This window comes from Pogona vitticeps, chromosome 1 (assembly GCF_051106095.1).
Source record: "Pogona vitticeps strain Pit_001003342236 chromosome 1, PviZW2.1, whole genome shotgun sequence".
NCBI lineage: Eukaryota > Metazoa > Chordata > Lepidosauria > Squamata > Agamidae > Pogona > Pogona vitticeps.
The window spans coordinates 56,087,588-56,109,850 of NC_135783.1; the positions used below are offsets into that span (position 1 = coordinate 56,087,588).

Here is a 22,263-nt window from a genome sequence, read left to right on the forward strand (position 1 = left end):
GGACATGCCTCGTGCTACAAGATTTAATGCCATTCTTTGGGGAGAAGCAATGACAGCTTACCAGCATGCTTCTTCCTATGCAATACTTGGCTACACAATGCCAGACTTTAAATCGTTCAACAGCAAGCTTTAAATCATCCTGCCGAGTAATCTGTAGGGAGACATACCAGTCTTTCTTCAGAGAGAGATCAATGAGCTGTGGAGACATATTGGCCAGGAATCTCTCCTTTCATCTAGATGTACAACATGACACACCAGGTGCCAGCTTAACTGTTATTCTTTCAGGAATGGGCAACTTTTATAGCCAAGTGAGGCCTAGATGCATCCCGGGATTTGAAAGTGGGGAGTTGGCTGCTAGTCAGAAAGAATCAAGTCTGACTTGAGAAACACCACATTAAGAATTCAGATTTTACTTCAGTTTATATTCATAATGAACTTTGTAAAAGGTAATTTTAGTATTGGAGCTCATTTTAAGTTCTCACAAAATGTAATAGTGGTGGTCTTGGAGGATATAATCCACCTTTAGAAAGTTAAAAGCTCCCTGAGTAAATATGTTATGTTTCCTTGCCAACTACGGAGAAACCTTTAAATGGGCCGATTTCTACATAGGAACATGGGAAACTGCCTTATTAAGTCAGCTGAGTCAGATTATTGGCCTGTCTAGTCTGATATGGTCAATGCTAACTGGCAGTGGCTTTCTGAGGTTCAAGCAGGACTGCTTTGTAGCCTTACAAGGGGGATTCATGGTGTTATTCATTATCTCCCATTCATATACTAACTGGGCCCAACCCTGCTTGGCTTTCAAAATTCATATAAGAACATGGATGCCCCTGCAGTAAGGGAAGGCAAGAAGCCTTCACAAAAGTCAATTCATGGAATGTTCACCCTTGTAGCAAATCTGCCCAAAATGTTCTGGCTCTTCTTTCATTCCCTTTGCTGAAATGTGGTTTATAGCAGGGTTGGTGGGGAAAATGTCCTGCTCATTGCCATTCAGTCATTCTTGAGAATGTGTCAAGAGAAGCAACAAAGTTTATCTCGTGCCTCCCATCAGGATATTGCCCCCACACCACCAGTTTTCTCTCAAAATCAGCAGGAATTTCTATGGGTTCCATCATTTGGTATCTTTTCAGTCTGTGGTTATTACTTTGCCTGTTCTTAGCTTTGAAAAATAAAAGCAAAATAGCTGTGACTCTAGTCACAATAACAGCCAAGACAATGAATTCCTAGTGAATTCCTCAGAAGGTGATGCTGAGCTTCTGAAGTCTGGCCTTGCTTTCCTGCCCAATTTCCTGCCTAAGGTATTTCATGGGTATTTGGCATTTTAGCCCAAACATAAGCCCATCTATGCACCTCAGTTCCTTAAGACTCAGGTACAGGGGGCAGCAAGAACACTGAAAAAATACGCGAAACATCTGTGCTTTTCCCACTATAATGAAAGATGGGAGCCGATACAAAGATGCTTCTTGGTCACTACCGACATTCACAGGAACTCGAGATAAGCTGTTCATTACAAGAGGAAGCATGCTGTCCTTTTCGATTCACACTCTGCCAAAAACAATGGAGAAATGGTAGAAGATGAAAGGATAGAAAATGTTGGAAGGAGCCATTAGGGTTCTTGTCATGTTTTGAAAGATACACGGCTCCCTCTTAGCCAGCAATCTCTGCAGTGAAGAATAATTATGGCTACTGAAAGAAGAGACTGCAGTCACACTCTGTAGTTGTCGATGTTGAGCTAAGAAAATCCTTGCAAACCCTCATGTATTATGAATGACTGGAATGCTACTCATTGTTCACAGAAGCAATATCTGGTTACCCAAAGATTCAGGCACATACCAGGTTGGATTGTTTTTGTTTTTATAAGTCTGCATTCAAAATAAAATTCTGGCAAGAGAAAAAGGTCAAAGGTTGCAAAGCAAAGTTGAGATGCAGACAGGTGTGACATTTAGATGTCCTGATGTCAATGGGAAAAGTGTCCAGCTTCTGCTAAAGAGAAGACAAGAAAAGAAACTACCTTGTGATTCTCCTTGAACATGGATTGTCACAATATTGACGCAGTGAAGTAAAACTTCAAGACTTCAACTTGCATTGCTTTACTGGGGTAAAACTGAAAGGTTTAATCACAAAGAAATGATATGATAAACAAACTTATCTGAAGTATATTACTGAAAGGAGCCTTTATAATAGCAGTGGCAATCATCATCATTATCATCATTTGTAGCTATCGATGGATATCTTGTCCTTCAATCATTACTGACAATTACCCACCTAACTTCCTAGACAAAAAACAAAACAGAAAAAGAAAAAGAAATCTTTGCTAACCTCTTCTAATGCAATTGTTAGAAGTGGGATTTTTTTCCTCACTAGTCCAAATGGATTAAGCATTCCTTAATGGCATTTGTAATGGTAAACCTTCATCTCTCTAGTAGGTTTAAGAAAATGTCTATGAACAGGACATGAACGATGACTAAAATGTGCCTATTCAACATTCTCCAGAAACTATGAGAGATGAATTCTCTGAGGAGAGACTTAATCATGCCCTCCAAGTCAAGACAGCATTATCAGTGAGTATGGCAACCATATTTTGTTATAGTGATATAACGGACTGCCTTAGAGAGCGCGAGCTGTGCCAATCGGAAAAGTTTATTTCCAAAACTTGGTATATATAATTTCTCCAGACAAGCCCCCTTCATTCATTCATTTGGCTAAGAACAGGAACTGAGATGCTTCCTGAAGCCAGAAGAGGCGTATCACATAGAGTGCTGTCCATGTGTGGTTGGTGCTGATGCACTCAAGCAACAGAGCTAGAGCTGTTGCCTTACTGGTGAAACAAGTGAATATAAATGAACGGGAGCACATTCCCTCTTGGTGTACTTCTACATAAGAGATCCTTGGATACAAGAGCAAGATTGACTATGCCTATACTGCAAAGGTAAGTCCAAGTATACACACTAAAACAGTGAACTAGATTTCCATCACTTATTTGCTTTTCAGCTTGGCTATTTAAAGCAACATTTAATGTTATCTAGTAATAATCTGATACAAAAACAAGCACTGATTGACACTTTGATGACGAGTGCTTGGATAACTGTAGTTGCAGTAATTTAGCACAACAGGCTGCAATTGCCATTTATATACTGTATTAATCTATAGAACATAGCTTTGGAAGGATGATCACTTCAGTCAAGCTTTCAGTAAAGCAGTCACACTAGACACATTAAAGTGTTGGGCTAGGAATTCGACAGGTATCAAGCTTTCCACATATGATGATGGAAGGTGCATACTGTAGCAATGGATAGCAAAGGAAAGGTGCTTTGCAGACACCACAAATGATCACCTCTTGTAGGCAAATAATGAGAGAGAGGTCAAAGAGGTCAAAGCTATGTTGCCAACAGGAATCACTCAGGACCACACTGAATAAAGTAGCTGAGAATCACAGTTCAATGATATCTGAGAGTTATTCAGGCTTCTGGGACTGAAAGGCATCAGAAATTCACCATACCATGTTTCACAGAAAGTAGCTCCTTGGAGTCTTACATTCAGGGTAGAAACGTTTCAAGAGAACAGCTGTATTAGTTTGTCATAACAATAGCACCTATGATCTTTGAAGAACCTTTTTTGTGGCCTAAGCTTTGAAGAGTCTTTAGCACCAAATGAAGAAAACTCTAACTCACAGGAACTTACAGCAAAGTATTACAGGTCTCATGGTTCTTATTTTCAGGACTGACCGAATCAGATGGAAAGCAGGTCTGCCAGTCACTACTATTTGCTTTCAATTAAAAACTTATATCCTGCCTCATCCAATTAAGACGAGTGTAGTTTATGACAGCAATAAAACACTACATACAACATAACATAGTGACAAATAGCAATAATAAAATATCCTACAGTATTCCAGTCTTACATCTCTCAAAACCTTGCTGAAACCTAAAAATGCAAACTTTTATGTACTTAAATTGTGTACTAAATTGCACAGCAGCAGAACAACTACAGAAAATACTATATCGATGATTCACTCAGTTATGCCACGTTTCTCTTATTTATGGGTGCTCAGGCAGGGCTTCTTTTACTAATATTGGCAAATGTTTCTAGGGGGAGGTGATATTTCCACCAACATTCCAGGCTGCTAAAGGTTGATGCCAGTACCTTTGACTGGGCAGACAGTCATAAAGCTGGAAAGATCCTGGAAACAATGTAATCCAACATCCTTTTCAGAGAAGACTCAGGGGGGAGTTGATCAAATACAGCATCCATGGCCAATGGCTGCCCAGTCTCTTTTTAAAGACCTTGAGGAAGGAGGAACTGACCATGTCCCAAGGCAATCTGGTGAAGAGCATTTACTGTTTAGAAGTTTCTCCTGACATTCGGTGAGATGCTGTCCCTCTATCTTTTTAATCCACATGTTGTAGCCCTCTCCTCTGGAGTAGTATGTAACTAGTCTGCTTCATCTTTTGCATAGCAACCTTTCAAATATTTGAGTATTATCATGTCTCTTCTTAATCTTCTCCTCTCCAGGCTGCTGAGCTCTTTCAACAGTTCCTCACAGGACTTGGTTTCCAAAGCCCTCACCTTCTGTTTGCTTTTCTGTGGATGAGCCCTACATGCTAACATTCCAGTACAAATGCTGTAAAATGAGATTAATACAGTCTTGTTTCCTTGTCACATCACACAGAGGTATTGCAGTATTTTACAACAGCTCTCTTTGCTCAAATGCAAGACAAAACTGTCATGAATGACAGTTTTGGAAAAGCTTTAAATGTGGGAATTAACAGTACACTGTTTATATCTCAGATGAGTGACTGATCAGAAGGCACTGATTAGCTGTGAAGCATGGAACTCAGATGTGCATTTCCAGGAAGCTGCCACATGAGGTCTTATTAGAGATGAGCATGAACCACCAAAAGGGCAGTTCATCTTGGTTTGTGGAAGTACACAAATCACAAATTTACAATTTTTTCCCAAGCAAGCCACAAATTGATTTGTTGGTTTGTTCAGGAATTTTTTTAGAGCCTAATGGCTATCTTTTAAAAAAATCAACAACCTGGCTGTCTCCCCACCCTCATAACCTTTCCCTACCTTCTTCCCATTTTCCCCATTACCCCTCTATCTTTTCCTGCCACTGCCCCTTTTCCTCCACTGTTGCCCTGCCACAAGCTGACGGCCTTTGCACATGTCTTCACCTCTCAGGTGGTAGGCGGGAACCTGTGCAAAGCCCTCCGCTGGCTGAGAGACTGGACAAAAAAAAAAATCTAATTTTTTTTTTTTTGAAAGGCTGTGGGAGAGCAATAAACCAAGAGGTTCATAAATCACCAAAAAAAATTCATTGGTTTTGGAAAGTTCAGGTTCTTCAGTTTGGCCAACTGAACCGGTCCAAATCAACAAATTTTAGTGATTTTTAAATTAATTTCCTGGTTTGTTTTTCACTTTGTGCCTACTTCTAGGTCTTATTTCTGAATACGCATAGAATTGGCCTGTGCTTCACATGCCTGAAAATTCTTACATTGTTTTTCTTTCCTGAGCAGATGTGTAAAAGTGACTTGTGCTTTCTAGGGTAAGAAGGAAAATTCCACATTGCTAAGGATTACATCAGGCCTCAATGGCTTCCTTTTGGTTCCACTCTGTACCCTATGTCCCTCCCACTGCTGCCATGTGGGCAATGAAACCCCAGCCCATTGGGTGGAAAAGTTTCTTACTTATCTTCCCATCACACATTCTATCAGGTTTTAGTGTGGAAGCAGATACTGGAGTCTTGAATGGCAAATGGGAGAATCTGTGACCCATCATTAAAGGGGAATCTGTCATCCATCACTTAAGAGGAATTAAGAATGTATTACAAATTGCCATATTATTTATAATAAGTTTAAAGACATTTTAAAAATGAATTTACCCACCTTTCTTGTAGAATAAGCTTATTTTCCTTTTTCCAAAACTCTTTAAAATCGGAACTAAATTCATGCCAAATGCTGAAGAAAGCATTTAGGGACACCTCCTTCTCACCCATTTTTGCTTTCATACAGAAATAGGCGGCGGTTTCTAGAAAGCTGTCAGACAAAACAAAGATAGCATTTATTTTCTTCACAAAAGTGCACAATATTCCTTTTCCAGGCATCAAGAATGGCTGATACTTTGGGCAGGTTAGTTGTCATAAACATAGCCCCGATGCTCCTGGAGACTCACCAGGAGAGTCATGAGAAGTGTCATTCATTTCTTCAGCCTCACATTCATTTTTCTAACTCAAGAAAACCATTGCAACTATTTACATATTGACTTTTCACTACTAAGGAGGCAAAACTTCTCTTCTTTTACTTTTGCAGGGGGGAAGTAAAAAAACAATTCACCCTACTAGGAGAGATTATGGCCACAGTCCAACTGAGTAACATCAGCACACATACATGCAATCATGCAACAATATTTCCACTGCAGGAGACTCTCTTTTGTGTGCCTGGTCACACTCCTGCTTGTATACCTAGTTTCTCAACCAATATGCTAGTGATGTCACAGAAAATTGGCAAAATGGGGGGGGGCACATGATTGATTTTAATCTGCCTTTATGCTGTCACATAAGTGAACAGGATTGTCACCTGTGAGACTTTTTGTGCGGTTCTTGAATTTCAGGACTTTGTTTCCAATAAAATCTATGGAGATATTTTGCACAAAAGCTTATATTTTATGCAACCCCCTTCCCCACAGCCAGTATTTTTTAACATAACTTACTGGCCATTACACAATAAAGAGTGGCAACATGTAGCAGCACAGCTTGCAACAGCACTTCAGAACAGATGAGAACAACATAGATTTTCTTTCATAGAATCAGATTGGTTTGCCTGGGTGAGCACTCATAATATTTTTATGTACGTCCAGTAATATACTTAAAGCTGAAAACTGCTCAATCTATAATGCTTTTTCACTTTTTAATGATGTATTTTAGAGATGTACGTATTCTCTGATTTTTGATTATACATACATAAGTCTATAAGTGCCTGTATTTTGGACTGAAATCTGATTTAAATACAGTATTTGCCTGCAACTGAAGTTTAGTTTTTATTTTTAAAGCATTTGTGCCCACAGTTTTTCATAGCTGTATGACTTATTTCTGTGTAACTAATACAGTATGTGTTTGTAACTTCTCAAAATATTTTTGGATTTTTATCCATAGAAGCAATGTAGACAAACTAAGCTTGTAAAAAGAGACAAGCTAAGGTTGCTTGGAATCATTCCAACAATGGAGAAACTTATTTTACTTTGATACCAAACTTTGATATGACTGGAAAGAATGTCTAGTTCACAGTGGAATTTCAGGCATAAATGCCAGCTGTTCGAACACAGGCTTGAGATTTTTCCTAGAGGTTTATAACGGTCTATAGGGCTCTTAGGAATTTGTTCGGGCATCAGACTTTCTGACCCAACACTGTGGCCAAGCTAGCTAACATGGCTCCATTCATCCCCATAAGTGTGAAAGCAACATATATCTGAAGAGGGCTTATGTTGTCCAGGCTTGACATGTTTTTGTTGTACACCATTATAAATGCAACAACTGTGTTTGCCATATAAAGTCTGGCACTACACAAGGAACGAGACAGTAGATTCACAGCACAACACACAGTTTTTTCCCCCCAAGGAAACACAAGAGTGAAAACAGCCCTTCCAGGCCTTATGTTCCAGTGTAAGATAACAATAAACCATAATTCTTCATCTGAAGCCATGTCAACAATTAGGAAGCCAGACTAGGCTGAAATCCCCACAAATAGGTGCTTACCGAGTTTGATAAATAGTACTAACTATTTATTAGAGGTGTAAAGGTTTTTGTTAAGAATGCTATGGCATCAAAGGGGACAAGGCAGGATTTTGCAGAGATTTGCCACTAATCTTGCTGGGAACCAACAGAAAGGTAGTTTAGACACACACAGATATTTAACAGCTAGCAAATTCTTTTTACCTAAACAAACTACAAGTTATAATGAAGACACCGGCTAAAAACATCTGCAGCAGTGGATGTGTTTGGAAATACTAAATAACAGATATCAGTAAATTGTCAATAATAATAATATACTAATGTGACTTACATACAAACAGGAAGAATAGGGGTTTAGAACAAGCAGGCATAAAAGCAGGGTTCCTGAGGAATTAAGTTGTTTATCAAAGAAGCCCAGGCAAGTTGCCTTTAAAGTAATCACCTCCATTTGTTCTGAGAAAGTTTCCCATATATGGTAGTTAAACCATCACAACAGTGCCTATTTATTTAAAAAGAAAGAAAGGAAACAGATGAACAAATGCAAGGTTAGGGATTCTTTCGTTTCCCATGCCTTTATAGTTATACTACAAGTTTATTCTGATACAGAGAGGGGGCAAAGATCAGAGACATGTATTTGGAGGGAGAAAAGGCATACTGTACTATTTCCTCTCTATCAAACTAGTAGCATCTTACAATTTTATTGCTGAAGGAAGAGTTCACTTATTTAGGAAGAAAGCCACTGACCATTATCCCTTTTTCCATTTGAGAAGCTACACAGTGACAAGGAACAAAAAGAAAACACCACGTTCCTCTTTCATTCTATCCTTGGCAACTCGAAACAATAAACAAAGCCTTACAATCTGATGAAAAGGAGATAGGAATGCAGGTAGGATTTGGGCACATGCAAGTAAATTAGGCCCAGTTCCATCTCATAGGGTTTGTAGGGAAATAAGCAGTACTATGAGGACCTGCATTAAGGACAGATGTTACCCCTCAAAAATTTAGGTTTGGGAGACCATGGGGAAGTTACTCAACCTTGACATTTTGCAGGCGTCTCTTAATTGTTCCACCCAGATAATGATCTCAGAAGTGAACTTTCTCATCTTTCTTTGGTGGTAGCTGCCTTTTTCTTACCACCATCCAATATCATGGAACAAAGCTAGGTTTGGGACATTATGGCAGATGTAAGAATCTAGTACCAATACGGCTGCTATTGCCATCTGTACTAGAAGTAAAAAGGACAACATACTTTCACAAAAAAGACAGAAACTACTACAACCGCCGATGCTGCTGAGCTCCAAGTTCAAGAAAACTATTGAAGTTGTTCTCCCTCTGGAAAATTTTGTGAAATGGTTCCCAATTACTTTGGAGGTAGGCAACTGCAAAAAGCCATTTGTGCACAGCTATAGGAATTTGATTCTCCACATTGCCTCACAGAGAATAACCAACCTTTGTGGCCTTGGACAAGTTGCAGTCCCAGGGCATTTCCTGAAGGAGGGAACAGTAAACTGTCCCTGGTCCTTTTAAGGAGAAAGGCGGGGTGGAAACAAACAAACAAACAAACAAATTCTGACTATTCTAAACTTGGAGAACCCTGAAAGGGCTATCGTAAGTCAGAGAGCACATTAACTATTATTGTTATTTATCATAGTTTGCAACACATGGGCTGAAGAGAAGGTTTAGAGCAGGCAGGAATATGTAGCCAGGGGTCACATGCAGTCTCTCCAGGATGCCCATGTCCACATTTTTTAAAAATTTTGAAATTTGTGTGCATATGCAAGAAGTCTCCTTATGCCCCTGGAGGGAGTTGAGGGCAATTTTATAAGGCCAGGCGGCCATCACCCTGGGGCCCCTGTACTGCCCCATATTTTAAAAATACTGTGTGCTTTTCCAAACTTCCCCTTTAAGCTAAACTCATTTTTTCGTTAACAACTGTCACACACCCCCAATTCCCCTGTTTGTTCTTCCATACAACCCAGGTTCAGTTTCGGGCATGACATTTACTTTTCAACCCTTTTCTGCTGTCACCAGAGGATTTATTCCTCACTTTATCAAAAACGACTCTTAAATCACAGTTATCCAATATAACAATGTTTAGTCATGTGTTTATCAGTAAATCATATAAAGTGAACCATGGATGGTCTTATTTTATTCAATCAATAAACTGTGCTTTGATAACATTTATATTTGCTTATGAAGAACCATTTTAATCAAGGTATTCATTCATTTCTTATCTTATTCTCTATCTATTACTCTTCTCTAACATATTTCTGGTCCTAACTACCTAAACTGCTTCTATCCAACTGATATTCCTAACTGAAGTCCCTAACTCTAACTTCTAACTCATATCCCTAACTCTAACTGACCTTTAACTGATCTCCATTCTCCTCTTATACTGCTTTGGTTCCGCCCCTTCTGTTCAACCATTGGTAGTTAAATCAGGGTTCCATTGTGATGGACAGGAATGGTTACTGAACTGTCCATCACAACAACAACAACAACAAAATGTAGCAACCTTTACAGTCTCAAGAATGATCACTGGTCCTTGCTTGTTGGGACATACCACATATCTAGGTTTCCAGTTTCTTCCTGGGTGCAGCTCAAAATGCTGAGGTAATGTTCTTAAACCCCTAAAGTCTGAGACCAGGAGACTTGAAGAATAGCACCCTTAGCCCTGCAGACAACATCAGAGAGCTTGCTTTGTCTTTCTTTGCTTTCAGTGAATCGACTCTTCACAGCTGCTGTTTTCTCTTTGTATTTTAATGACAAAATGGTTTACTTTTTAAAATTGTAAGCTGCTGGGACGGAGGCAAAACCAGACTATGAGTTCCCTAGATATAGGCAGGTCCAAAGATTCAAAAGATGTGTCTAGTTTCTCTCTAAAGACCTGCTGCACAGTTCTTCCTAGAATGCTAGCTTTAGTGCTTTATAAACATGGAAGGAGAAATCTACTAAGAGATGCCATTTGGCTGGCAGGTAGAGACGGGTGAAATGTCTCCAAAGTCCAGAACTTTAATTAAAAATATGCAGAATTTCAAAGGGTTAATTGAATGTGCACTTAAAAAATAGAAATGTTGTTGTAGTTGCAAGTGACCCTATAAATTAGTGAACCTTATGTGTGTAGGGGGTTTTTTTTGCACAATATTAAAGTGCAAAGGCAAATAAAGGAATAACTGTCTTTGTGAATTCCATGAAACTTTTATTAAGCACACTCTTCTTTCATTAACCTTGAATATGATCTGCTACAGAGTGATGTTTCCATCCATAACCATTAATACCAACACAGTTTTAATGAAGCCCCCCATAAAAGGCAAAATGAAGTCAAAACAGGTTGAGAGAGAGCAAGAGCAGAAAAGTCGAACAATGAGAGTGTGATGTTGTGATTGTGTACTCAGGGGGAAGTGACAAAACTGGCAGCCAAGCCTGCCCACAGTTCTAGTCATGTGTTCATTAATTACAACGTCACTTTGGTGAGGTCACAATGTCGCTGCACTTCAACTTCTTTATCAGTGAATTGGGAACACTTACTAATGAAGAGAGGCTTTGGTCAGGCCAGTGTATTGTTTGTAAAGCTCTCAGAGATGCTTATCTCAAAGATGCCTGAGCAAAGAGTCCTGTTGTACCTAAGTATCCTCCCCAGCACTCATAGAGGAGGGGGTGTGGTGGTGGGGGAGGAGAGGTTGCTGTCAGGGATTAACAAAGGCATCAAAGGTCAGCAGCTTTGCTCCAGCTAGCATGACTTTTCAATCCTGCTTAAAAACAAGTCAATGGTTGTTCACACCACTGTTTTGTTTATGGAGGGCAGAGGCTAAACGCAAAGTTTTCAAAGAGGTTCGGACCTTTCTCCATCAAGGATTTAAATATCCTTCACTATGTACAATATGTGAAGACGGTCTTTCTCCATGATTTCATGTTATTTGGTTTTCTGAGGCAGTTATGCAACACGTACCCCACCAGAGGTGTATCACCACAATTTTTAAATATTCATTTAATTAACTTACTTTAAACATTTCTTCCTTACTTTTTTCTGAAAACAGTCTTCAAAGAGGCTGATCTTGGCTTTTAAAAACATGGTGCGACAATAAAATATAAAGCAACAAATTACAAGAAAACATAACTGAAATAAGGAAAAAGAGGAAAAACAAGAAGCTCACCCTCAAACTCCAAACAAACCAAAGCTGCAAATTAGCCTACAGCGAAATGAAGCAGTAGGGAGAGACCTCAAGATGACAACCCCCAAGCAACATCCTACTCAGAGAAGCTCATGTAAATACAACAGATTGTGCCAAAAAAAGGAAAAGAAAAACAAAACAAGATAGTGCCAAGTAAATTCCAGAGGTTTTTATTATCATTACAGAAATGGCTTTGTGTTCTGTAACTGTTTCCTGAAGTGTGGCAATATCTGGAGCAAGTGCAGTGGTCAAAGTCTTATTTCTACAACTAAAGGGAGACCCTGGTTAATATCCCTGATCATCCATGATAACCGGAAGCCAATTGTTCGCAAGTGCAATCATGTCAGTTCCCATAGCAAATTTCTACCAATTATCAAGATGCTAGTTGCAGTGTACAAGCTTAATTATATGACTGGGCTGTGAGGAAGAGACTGAGGAAACATCAAAGAGTGTGCTGTCCCCTCAAAGGGCTCGCATAGATATGCAGATGCAGGAGATAGCAGAGACAGGAGCGCCATCAGAGGAGAAAGAAGAAGGTCGCGCGCCAGAAGCAGTGAGGGCTCGAGACCGAAGATTCCGGAAGGAAAAAAATCAGTTAAGGCAGTTAGTTGGGACCGGGGCAAGAGAGGGGAGGGAGGAGAACCACGAAAGGGAAAAGGTGGATGTGTTCCTGACCACCGAGGAAGGAACTTCATCCAAAGAGACGGAAAAAAACACAGTGTTCAGAGAGGCAGCAACGGACAGAGCTAACAGTGGTGCTCAGGTTTTCATTGTGCCGGTAAAGAGACCCTTGGCCGATAGTGTTAAAGTGGAGTCAGAGAGCCCGACTTCGAGTAAACTAAGACCCATCATTCCTGGCCTCAGTCCAGAAGAATGGACGGTGCTGGTTTATCCCAGGAATCAAGGTCCTACCCGGTTGGTACATCATGCAGACCCGATGATAGAGAAAGAAGTGTTGAGAGAGGGAGAGTGGGCCCGTCACCCGTGCTGCGGGACCTTGTGTGTGATCCGCAACAACTTCCTGAGGCAACCGACGAAGGAAGAGGAAAAAACAAAAACCTATTATTGAAGGACTTAAATGAAGAAAAATCATCGTTGTGGTTTTGGGAGAGTTCTCCTCCCCAGTTATCTATACAAAGTTCAATTGTTCGTAACAAAGAAGATTTAAACAGTTCTGTTAATAAAAATTCTTTATTTAATAATTCTGAATCCTCATTTGTATCACCTAAGAGAGAAATGCCCAAAGGTAACCGAGAACCCACAAACATGGGCGTATTCCCAAGAATGCAAGCAGCACCTCATTAATTAGCCACAACATCCTGTCAGAGCATACATAATTTCAGTTCTGTAAGCGAAATTTATCAGTGGGATTCTGGCCACTATTTCACAGGGCTGGCGGGAGAAGAAAATCAGGAACAATGTGAGTTATGATCTTCACCTCTTTGAAAAGAAATAATTAATAATTATGTCCTATCAAATTGTTTTTAACTTGTGATAACACTTTCCTGGGTTTTCTAGATATAGATTGTTCAGAAGTGATTCACCATTCCCTTCTTCTGGAGGCACTCTGGAACCAAGTTGCTCAAGACCACACAGGCTGGCTTTTCGCCTCCAAGGCACAGTGGAGAACCAGACTCCTCCTGACCCAACTGCTCCATCTCACTGAGCTATCCAGCCACATTCTTGGAAGAGGTGGGCACATTAAAAGCAAGGGCTAGTGTACACATGCAGTAGAAGAACATAGTACAGATCTTGCTAATTTCAGACAGTATGCGGGAGACTGTATTTTGAAATGGTCTCCCACAAAAATAAATTCTTCCACATAGAAAACTAGCATGAAATGTTGTTCCAATTACCGTATATGCCGGCATACAAGGTGACTGGCTGTATAAGACGACCCCCCAACATTTCCACTCAAAATATATAGTGGATGGTTTTGCTGTGGCGCCGGCGGTGGCTGCCTGGGGCTCTGCCCGGGCCCACCCTGGAAGTTCATGACCGGCAGGGAGGAGGGCGAGGAAGAGGGGAAGAGGTTGCGCAGGCAGCAGCAGGAGGAGGAGAAAGAGGGGAAGCGGGCGGGTGGCGGGCGAGCACTCAGCTGGCTCAGCAGCGAGAGAGTGAGGAAGAGGGGAAGAGGCTGCGTGGGTGGTGGCAGGAGGAGGAACAGGGGAAGCGGGCGGGTGGCGGGTGAGCGAGCACGCAGCTGGCTCAGCCGCTCAGGCATGGCCGTCTCTGCTTCCCTCCCTCCATCTGGACCGACTGCCTGCCTGCCTGCCTGCCTTCCTCCCCGGCCAGCGCGGCCCTGCGTCACTCACTCAACTGCAGTGGCGGCTCCTTCCTGGCCCAAATGAAGTGCACCCGGTGTACAAGACGACCCCCCCACTTGGAGGCATGTTTTTTTGGGCCAAAAAAGTCATCTTGTATGCCGGCAAATACGGTAGGGCAAATCAAATAGAGTTCTCAATGTGGGTGAGATGTTCAAGACGTGGTTTACATTTGCTGCTTTCCAATGAACTTCCATGGCCAGGGAGAGATTTGAACCTAGCTCTCCGGTGTCCTAGTCCATGAAACTCAGCATGAAAATGAAGTTTTGTAAATCATGCCTGGTTTCTGAGACATTGTACAAATGAAGAGAGGATTATACTTCATACCAGGGTGTTTGTGCATTTCCCCCTTCCATAAAGAAAAACAAAAGTGAAGTACAAGACGACCTCTAAGTGTAGAACCTAAAGCTAATCTCTGGCCAGAATCCTGTTGGTCATTTACTTGTGTTAAATTTACCACAGTGAATTGCTGCTAACTAATGAGGCACTTGTCATATCATTAGGGCACGCCTGTTGAGCAGTTAGGAGTTTGCCTCACAAAATGCCTGGCATCTTGTTGTTTACTAGCAATTCACCACAATTCACAATTATACTTCTGCCAAACAGAATTCCAACACGGACATTTTTAAGAAATTCAGAAAATGCACAAATACTAAGAAAATACTTTCAGTGTAACTTTTATGCTCCATGATTAGAAGTTTCATATTCTGATTGTTCATGTTTTGGCCTCTAAACTTACATTCCATGCAAAGTTTTCTGAATTTTATGTGTTTTGCCTCTTTATAAATCTGAATATATTTCCAGTATTCAGCCAAGGTTTTTGCACTCCTAGGACATAGCGCCTCTAGATACAAAGACTTAATTTTGAATCCAGGGTGTGTGTAAGAATTCATCAGATTCTGATAGAAAAGGTTCCTTATGTTAGGATTAGATGAAATAATTTAGGCTGAGTCAGTGCTGTCTTCCTTTATGAGACTCCCTGGTTGTTAAGAGCATCTGGAGAGGCCTTTCTCTCGGCCCTACCACCTTCACATATGCATTTGGTGGGGACACAGGACAGGGCCTTCTCTGTTGCTGCTCCTAGACTTTGGAACTTCCTCCCACAGGACGCCTAATCTTTGTTATTCTTCTGCAAGCAGACCAAGAACTTTTTCTTCAGGAAACCTTTCCCTTTGTGACTGGCTGCCTAAGTGGGACATTTAAATTGATTGTTGTGCCTTACTGCTTTGAATGTGTTTTTGGTGTTGCTTTTGTTTCCTGTTTTTCACTGTAGTGTTTGTTTGATCCTTTTTACTATGTATATACTTACTGTTTTTTAGCTTTAAATATTATTAAAAATAATTTAAATCACCTTGGGCCCTTTTTAAGGGAAATATTTTAAGCAAACAAACAAACACATAAATACAATATTTACAAAATATTGTAAATATTGAATAGTCTTGAGGTAGGTTATAAAAATAACAATACAATATAGTACAACTTGAAAATTATACCAGAGAAATAAAAATCATAGAACTGGTAGGTAAGCAGAAAAATAAAAGCTAAAAGCAACAGCTTAATGACCGTCAAAGGAGTCTCCAAAAAACCCACAAAAACCCCAAACACTAAAGGATGCAGGAAATCAGGATGGACTTGGCTTGATGCCACCAAGATAACATAGAGTCTCCACAAACTGAGTAAAACCACAGAAAAGCCTGCCCTTCCTTTGGTCACCTGCCTAGCTTGAGAAGGCTGGGTCACTGAGAGGAGAATCTCTGAAAGTGATGTTCCTTGGTGGTCTGGTTCTAATGGAGGAGATAGTCTTCAGGTATTAAGTTACAACTGAAGAAAGACAGACTTCCCTTTTGTGTTGCCTGCCTAAAATAATATCCGTATTTGGCACTGATTGACTTTAACTGTGCTGTCCAAGCAGATGGCTCCACCTTCCTTAACAAATCTCAGTCCTTAGTTTCAAAACAGTATCTGCCATTTCTTTGTCTGGGAAAAAAAAAAACAACCAAGACATTAACTCCCAGCTGCTTCCAGAATTTGACAAGTAATATTAGGGAGGCAAATCTTCACATACAAGGATGTTGAATAAAAAGACAAGACAGCAAGAATGCTTCTTCATGAAGATTTAGCAAAACTGTACAAATTAACTCAATGTTTTGATTCATTTACCACAAATTGCACAACACAACAATGGAGGCTGGTTTGTTGCACTGATTTTGAAAGATGAGAAGCATCAGAGGAATTAGAAGCGTCAGAAGGGTTGCTTGCACCTTTTTAAAAAGAAGCCTATCAGCTATTGCTCTGTGCTTCTTTGGTGCCTTGCTTCTCAAAAGGAAAGGAGTCTTCTTTTATTCAGGAAGAGTTTGTGTACGGTAGAGTCTTTGACTAAAAAAACTGTAAGAAACACAGGTCCTTGGACTTACCCCAGTGACAAGGTACACATGGAAGGAATACTGGCTGTAACAATGGCAGCCATATGATAACAACTGGCATCCATAATCCCCTGAGACTCCCCAAATGCAGCAGGATCCACATGCAAGAGGCCAGGTAGTGGGAAGGCTAGGGCTGGCTGGAAAGACATTGTTTCCAGGCATGGACCTGACAGAGGCAGGCTTTGATTGGCTTCATGACTGGGGCATAAATAGGCTATTGACTCAGACTTCAACCACAGTTTCAGTTGGAGCTTCAACCCACCAAACTATTCCTTGATCAGACAACTGCAGACATGAGGTAACTAAAATATTTTTTTATTTATGGTAAGGGCCATCACTCAGTTGGGATCTTTTGTCACCATTTTGTTGTGCTTGGTTGATATTAGTGATTTTTTTAGCATCGGGCAGGACACAGCGGATGGTAATCAGGCCAGCGGGCCCATATCCCCATTTAAGAATTCCACAGATTGACACTTAGGGTGAAGGTATCCAGGGTCTGCCTGGCCCAGGAGTAGGTAGGGGTTGACTTCACCTCAAATGGCAGACCACCAAGGCACCACATTCATGTGACAAACAAGACCCTGCTATCTGTTATCTGTTATCTCATGGGAGTGAGGATGGGGGGATTCAACACTTGGCAGGCTGGTCAGCCGATGTGAGGTTTTGGGTATTTATCTGAAGCTTATTACATTCTAATCAATGGCAACTTAATTTCCATTAAACCTGTGGTTTGTTTATTTCATGCCCTGCCAGGGTCTAGCTGCCTGCCACCTAGAGTTTCAACAGAGCTGTAAGGGGGTTAGCCTTAACCCCCTTACAGCTGGCTCCAGTTAGTCATCCATCCTTGCCTTATGTACCTTAGGACAGTGGTCTTCAACCTTGGGCCTCCAGATGTTCTTGGACTTCAACTCCCAGAAATCCTGGCCAGCAGAAGTGGTGGTGAAGGTTTCTGGGAGCTGTAGTCCAAGAACATCTGGAGGCCGAAGGTTGGGGACCACTGTCTTAGAATATCTGCTGGAAACTATGGCACCTGGACCCCAGGAAGGTGGAGGACAAGAAGAGAACAATGAGACCCACCTCAGTGAGGACTAGGTCCATTGGGCAGGAGTTAGGGATCGAGGAGGGGGGAGAGGAAGAGGGAGGAGGCACTTACTCAGACTACAGAATGGAGAGAAGAGGAAGAATAGCTGGACCCCTATCTTCTGTGCCTCTGGACAGGTGGACTACTCGTTGCTGCACAACAGAGGTCCACATGGCCAAGAGGAGAGGATGTGAATTCCCATCTTAAGCCCACTGGGATCATCACCTCTATCACCTATCTTATGGAGACCAGAAAGGTGCCCAGTCTCCACATGTACCCAATGACGGCACTAGAGGTGCAAGCAACAAAAGGAGCACCAGAGGTGGCAGCAGGAGGGGCTTGGGACATCCAGCCTTTGGTGAGCAGCCAGCAGTACAAGCCTTAAAATGAAGCCTTGTGCATGGTGGCGCAAGCCTGTGCTGAAGACATGACAGCACTAATAGACAGTGAGCAGCCCAACCCAGTTATGTACACTTGGGGGTCAGGAAGAGACTACTTGACAGAGGACTAGTGGAGCAAACTCAGTCCCCCAGCACACTTACTGAATTTGAGGTTACTAATTCTTTTCCATTACCCAAATTTTGCTGAAAGGGTCAGAAAACTAGTCAGAATTTGAAACACTCTGCCCCCTCCCATCCATTCAATAACTTACAGCATGCACGGTGAAAATTATATGATTAATTTATTAATTGCACTGAAATTCCTTTGACATGAACAGAGAAGAAAGCAAGTAAGGCTGGTAATGTGATTGGCCACGGTGGTTTTTTTGGAAATTAAATATTTCCTACCTTTCTCCCAGCCAAAGGTCCCAAGAATCCCTTGGGATCCCTTTCATTTTAGTGAAGCTGTTGGGGGCTGTAGGGTGTGTGCGCCGGGACGTACTTAATTAATGGAAACCATTGCCACTGGGACAGCTTTCCCATCATCAGCTTTATGCCATGTAAGTTATGCTACTGAATTTCAGGCACTGTATTCCTAGCATTCATACTCATATTTTTGCTGCGGATTTCATTTTGGTTCTCCAGAATGTGTTGCTCTTGCCCTTGTGCAAATCTAGCACAGGGAACTGGGCGTATGAAGCACACACATTGGAGAGGAAGCACTAGTACAGCAGCATCAAAGAAGCTGTTGCGCCGTTGTGAGGGCAGGAACTAGAACTTAGCATCTCCTGGAAGAGCCTTACACCCCGCAGCAAGGATGCGAAGGAACTTACATGTTAGTGACAGAACTAGGCAAAGTTTCAGTTTTTGTTAACAAGTGGCATCACCTTCTCTTTGCTTTTGTTATGAGATACTATATAATCCTGCATTTTCTAAATTGCAAATGACATTGTTTCACTCCATTCCATACACCAAACACATTACATACAGGATGTAAAATGAACAGTGAGAGGAAAGACACACAATTTCTCAACTGAAAAATAAAATGACACTTATGATGAGCAGTCATTTCTAAAGTTCATTGTCCTTCCATCTATCACTGAACACAGGCTAAAAGAAGCCTGCACTAGGTTTGTGTTGGAGGACCACTGATGCTAAGTGGTCTGGTTACTGCAAATTCTCAGAGTGCAACTGGCACATAAACACAAATACTAGACAATTACAGTATAAAATTTTATTTTTTTATTTGAAATTAATCAGCAATGCACTGGACTGGGGGTCAGGGTGGGGACTTCTTCTCAATAAGATAGAGGTGCTCCTGGCCAGTTGGAATGAGCATCAGAGATCATAGTGTCTTGAAGACTCAGGTTTTCAATATTGGTGTCTTCCTGGAATCAGCCTTGAAACAGGAGGTCTAGGCTTTAACAGTGGCCAGAGCTACATCTGCTTAGTTAAAGTCAGTATGCCATTCTTAGAAATGCCAGACTTGGTCATGGTGACATATGCCTTAGTTATATCTCACTCGGACTATTATAACACATTCTTTCTGGGAATTCTTTTGAAAAATCCTAAGAAAGTTCAGCTTTCTAGAACACTTCAATCAGACTACCAGCCAGGGGTCATAATAAGGAACATGTGACTCTTTCCAAGACAGGCTTTTAAAATGGGGATTGTTCTGTGCTTTTTAAAATGTGCTTTTTAGTACTGTTTTTATCTACTAGTTTTGAAACATTAAATTCTTTTTTAAAAAATATCGTAATAATATACTGCCTTTACCTTTTAATATTGCCTTTTTTTTAAATTCTGCAAGCTGCCGTGGGCCATGTTTGGGAAAAAGGCAGGATCTCTATCTTTATCTGTCTATTAGAGCAGAGGTCTCCAAACTCCACATCCAGCCCACCATGCCTTTTTATCCCGCCTGGGCATAGGAAGAGGAGGGAAGGAGGACCCAAGCAATCCCCCTCACCTACTGTCTTTGTAAAGACAGTGGGGGTGGGGGAATCGCTTGGATCCCACTTCCCTCCTTTGGCCCTTGAAAATATGTAAAATATATGATGTGGCCCTCATACTGAAAAGTTCGGAGACACCTGTATGAGAGAGAGAGAGAGAGAAGTAATGTTGTTTGTCTTCCACATGTGTAACAAAGCATGATTTCAACCAATAGGTTATAACTAATTAATAATTCTAAGTGATAATTATGCTTTGTAAAGCCCTGAATAACTTTCATAACTGAAGAAATTTATTTTCTCATATGAACTTTCCAAGTTGGTTCAGATTCTTGGGAGAGGCCCTTTTTTTCAATCCGATCATCACTGGTAGTACATTTGATGAGAATTAAAAAAGTAGCTTTTTGGTGGTTGTTACCAAGTTCAGGAATACCATTTCCATGAAAATCAGTCTAGCTACATTTTCACAGTTTCCATCAGCAGGGAAAATATTTTTATCCAGAGATGCTTTTACCTTTTCAAGGTGACTTGTTTGCTATGAAGATTTAACTGGAGAGGGTTATTCATTCTTTCAATTCATGCATTTTAACTGATTTGCTTTTATGTTTTAATTTCAGTTCTTTATTTTGTTGTTATAGTTGCTTTGAGTACTATTTATAGGCAACACATAGAATAGGAACCTACGAAACAGATTATGATTTTCAAATAAGATGTAAATGGACAAGATATATACTTTCTGTGTTAGAAAGGAAGTCACACTTTTAATCTTTCTGACCTTCTGCCAAAAGAGACCTGGGGAATCTCCCCACCCTTTCTTTCTTTGGAAATTTTAAATGTAAATGTAACATTATGCATACCAGTATTGCTTAACTGTTTTTATCTCTGATCCCTCTCTCCCCAAAACCAGATGATTATATGCCTTAGTAATGCTTTCTCACTAAATCCAAGACAAAAAGTAATCATTTTCAATTTCTCTTAAGACTGAGGGTTAGTTAAGAAGTGATGTTAAACAGGATATAAGTGATTATCTAAAGATTAAAACTAGTTAAGTAATTTAGGTGGGTCAGAGAAGCAAGTGATGAATTTTCAAAGTTATTTTATTCCAGAGATTACTGTTGTTTGAGATCTCAATTGATTCTGACACACAATGCAGGAAAAGTTTTGGAGGTGTTTTTAGCAACTTGCTGAGTTTCTGAAGCCTCATTTAACATCTTCAATCTCATTTCACAGAAAGGAACCTTCTAGTAATAAACAGTTCAATTTAAAACACTGCTCTTAATGAGACTGTCCTTAATAACAAGGGCAAGTCTGTTCTTAATAAGACTACAACAGAGCTGTTCTTAATAAGACAACCATTTCTTTTAAGTAATATTTTCTCTTGTCCTAAAAATGGGATCTGCCTCCCCCACCATCAATACACATACAGCTAGGATGCTGAAGCTGATCATTACACACTTCATGTTTCACCACTGTAATGTAAATGTAATATTGGGTGAACTACCACTGAACTGTTGTCTCAGTGGTAGTTCACCCAATATTTACATGGAGGAGCTCTCAGATTCAAACCATGCCATCTCCAGGGATGAAAAGCATCTCAATAGTACTGCTAATAGAGATCTTTGGCTGGAGCCCTGAAAATTCACTGCTTGTTGAAAATGAAAATGCTGACATACATGCTTGATCAGCTCTTTGTATCCCCTTTGAAACAAAATGTGTTTTCTACTTTACTGCATCAAGTATTTCACAGGTTCTGACGTAGTTAGTAATGAAGATTTAAAATGGAAAGTGCCAGGTCTTTTTCTATTTCACGTTATCAATATTGTTCAGAGGTGATGTAATTGTTTGGAGTTTGATGAAGACATTCCATATCACTTCAGCTTTAATACCAGCCTGGAGCCTTCATTGTCTGCCTGGGGAAGCTAGATAAACACAGACCCATGTGCTTTCTACTCATCTCGCAATACTTACTCAGAGATCTTAGAATATGCTCATATTGTGAGCTAAACATTTCACATTTCATTTTGGCTGATGTGCTAGAAATCCATTTCTTGAATAAACACTTCACACATTGACACACTTAAAAGTCACTAAATATGATAAATAAATAAAAATGTATACAACCTTTCAGAAACTATTAAACATCTCACTTTTGACAAATGAGCAGCCAGACACTTTATGGAATCTCTGGGTCAGACATATCATATCTTT

At 40.6% G+C, this 22,263-nt stretch overlaps 1 protein-coding gene across 1 annotated transcript in view; it reads right to left on the minus strand.

Annotated features, from left to right (window-relative positions):
- The window catches only part of FMN2 (formin 2), a 245,110-nt gene that overhangs the window by 13,772 nt on the left and 209,075 nt on the right, over positions 1–22,263 (minus strand). Inside the window, exon 16 of the mRNA XM_020787324.3 lies at positions 5,889–6,038. Within this exon, the coding sequence (XP_020642983.3) occupies positions 5,889–6,038 (150 nt within the window). The remainder of the gene's footprint in view (positions 1–5,888; positions 6,039–22,263) is intronic.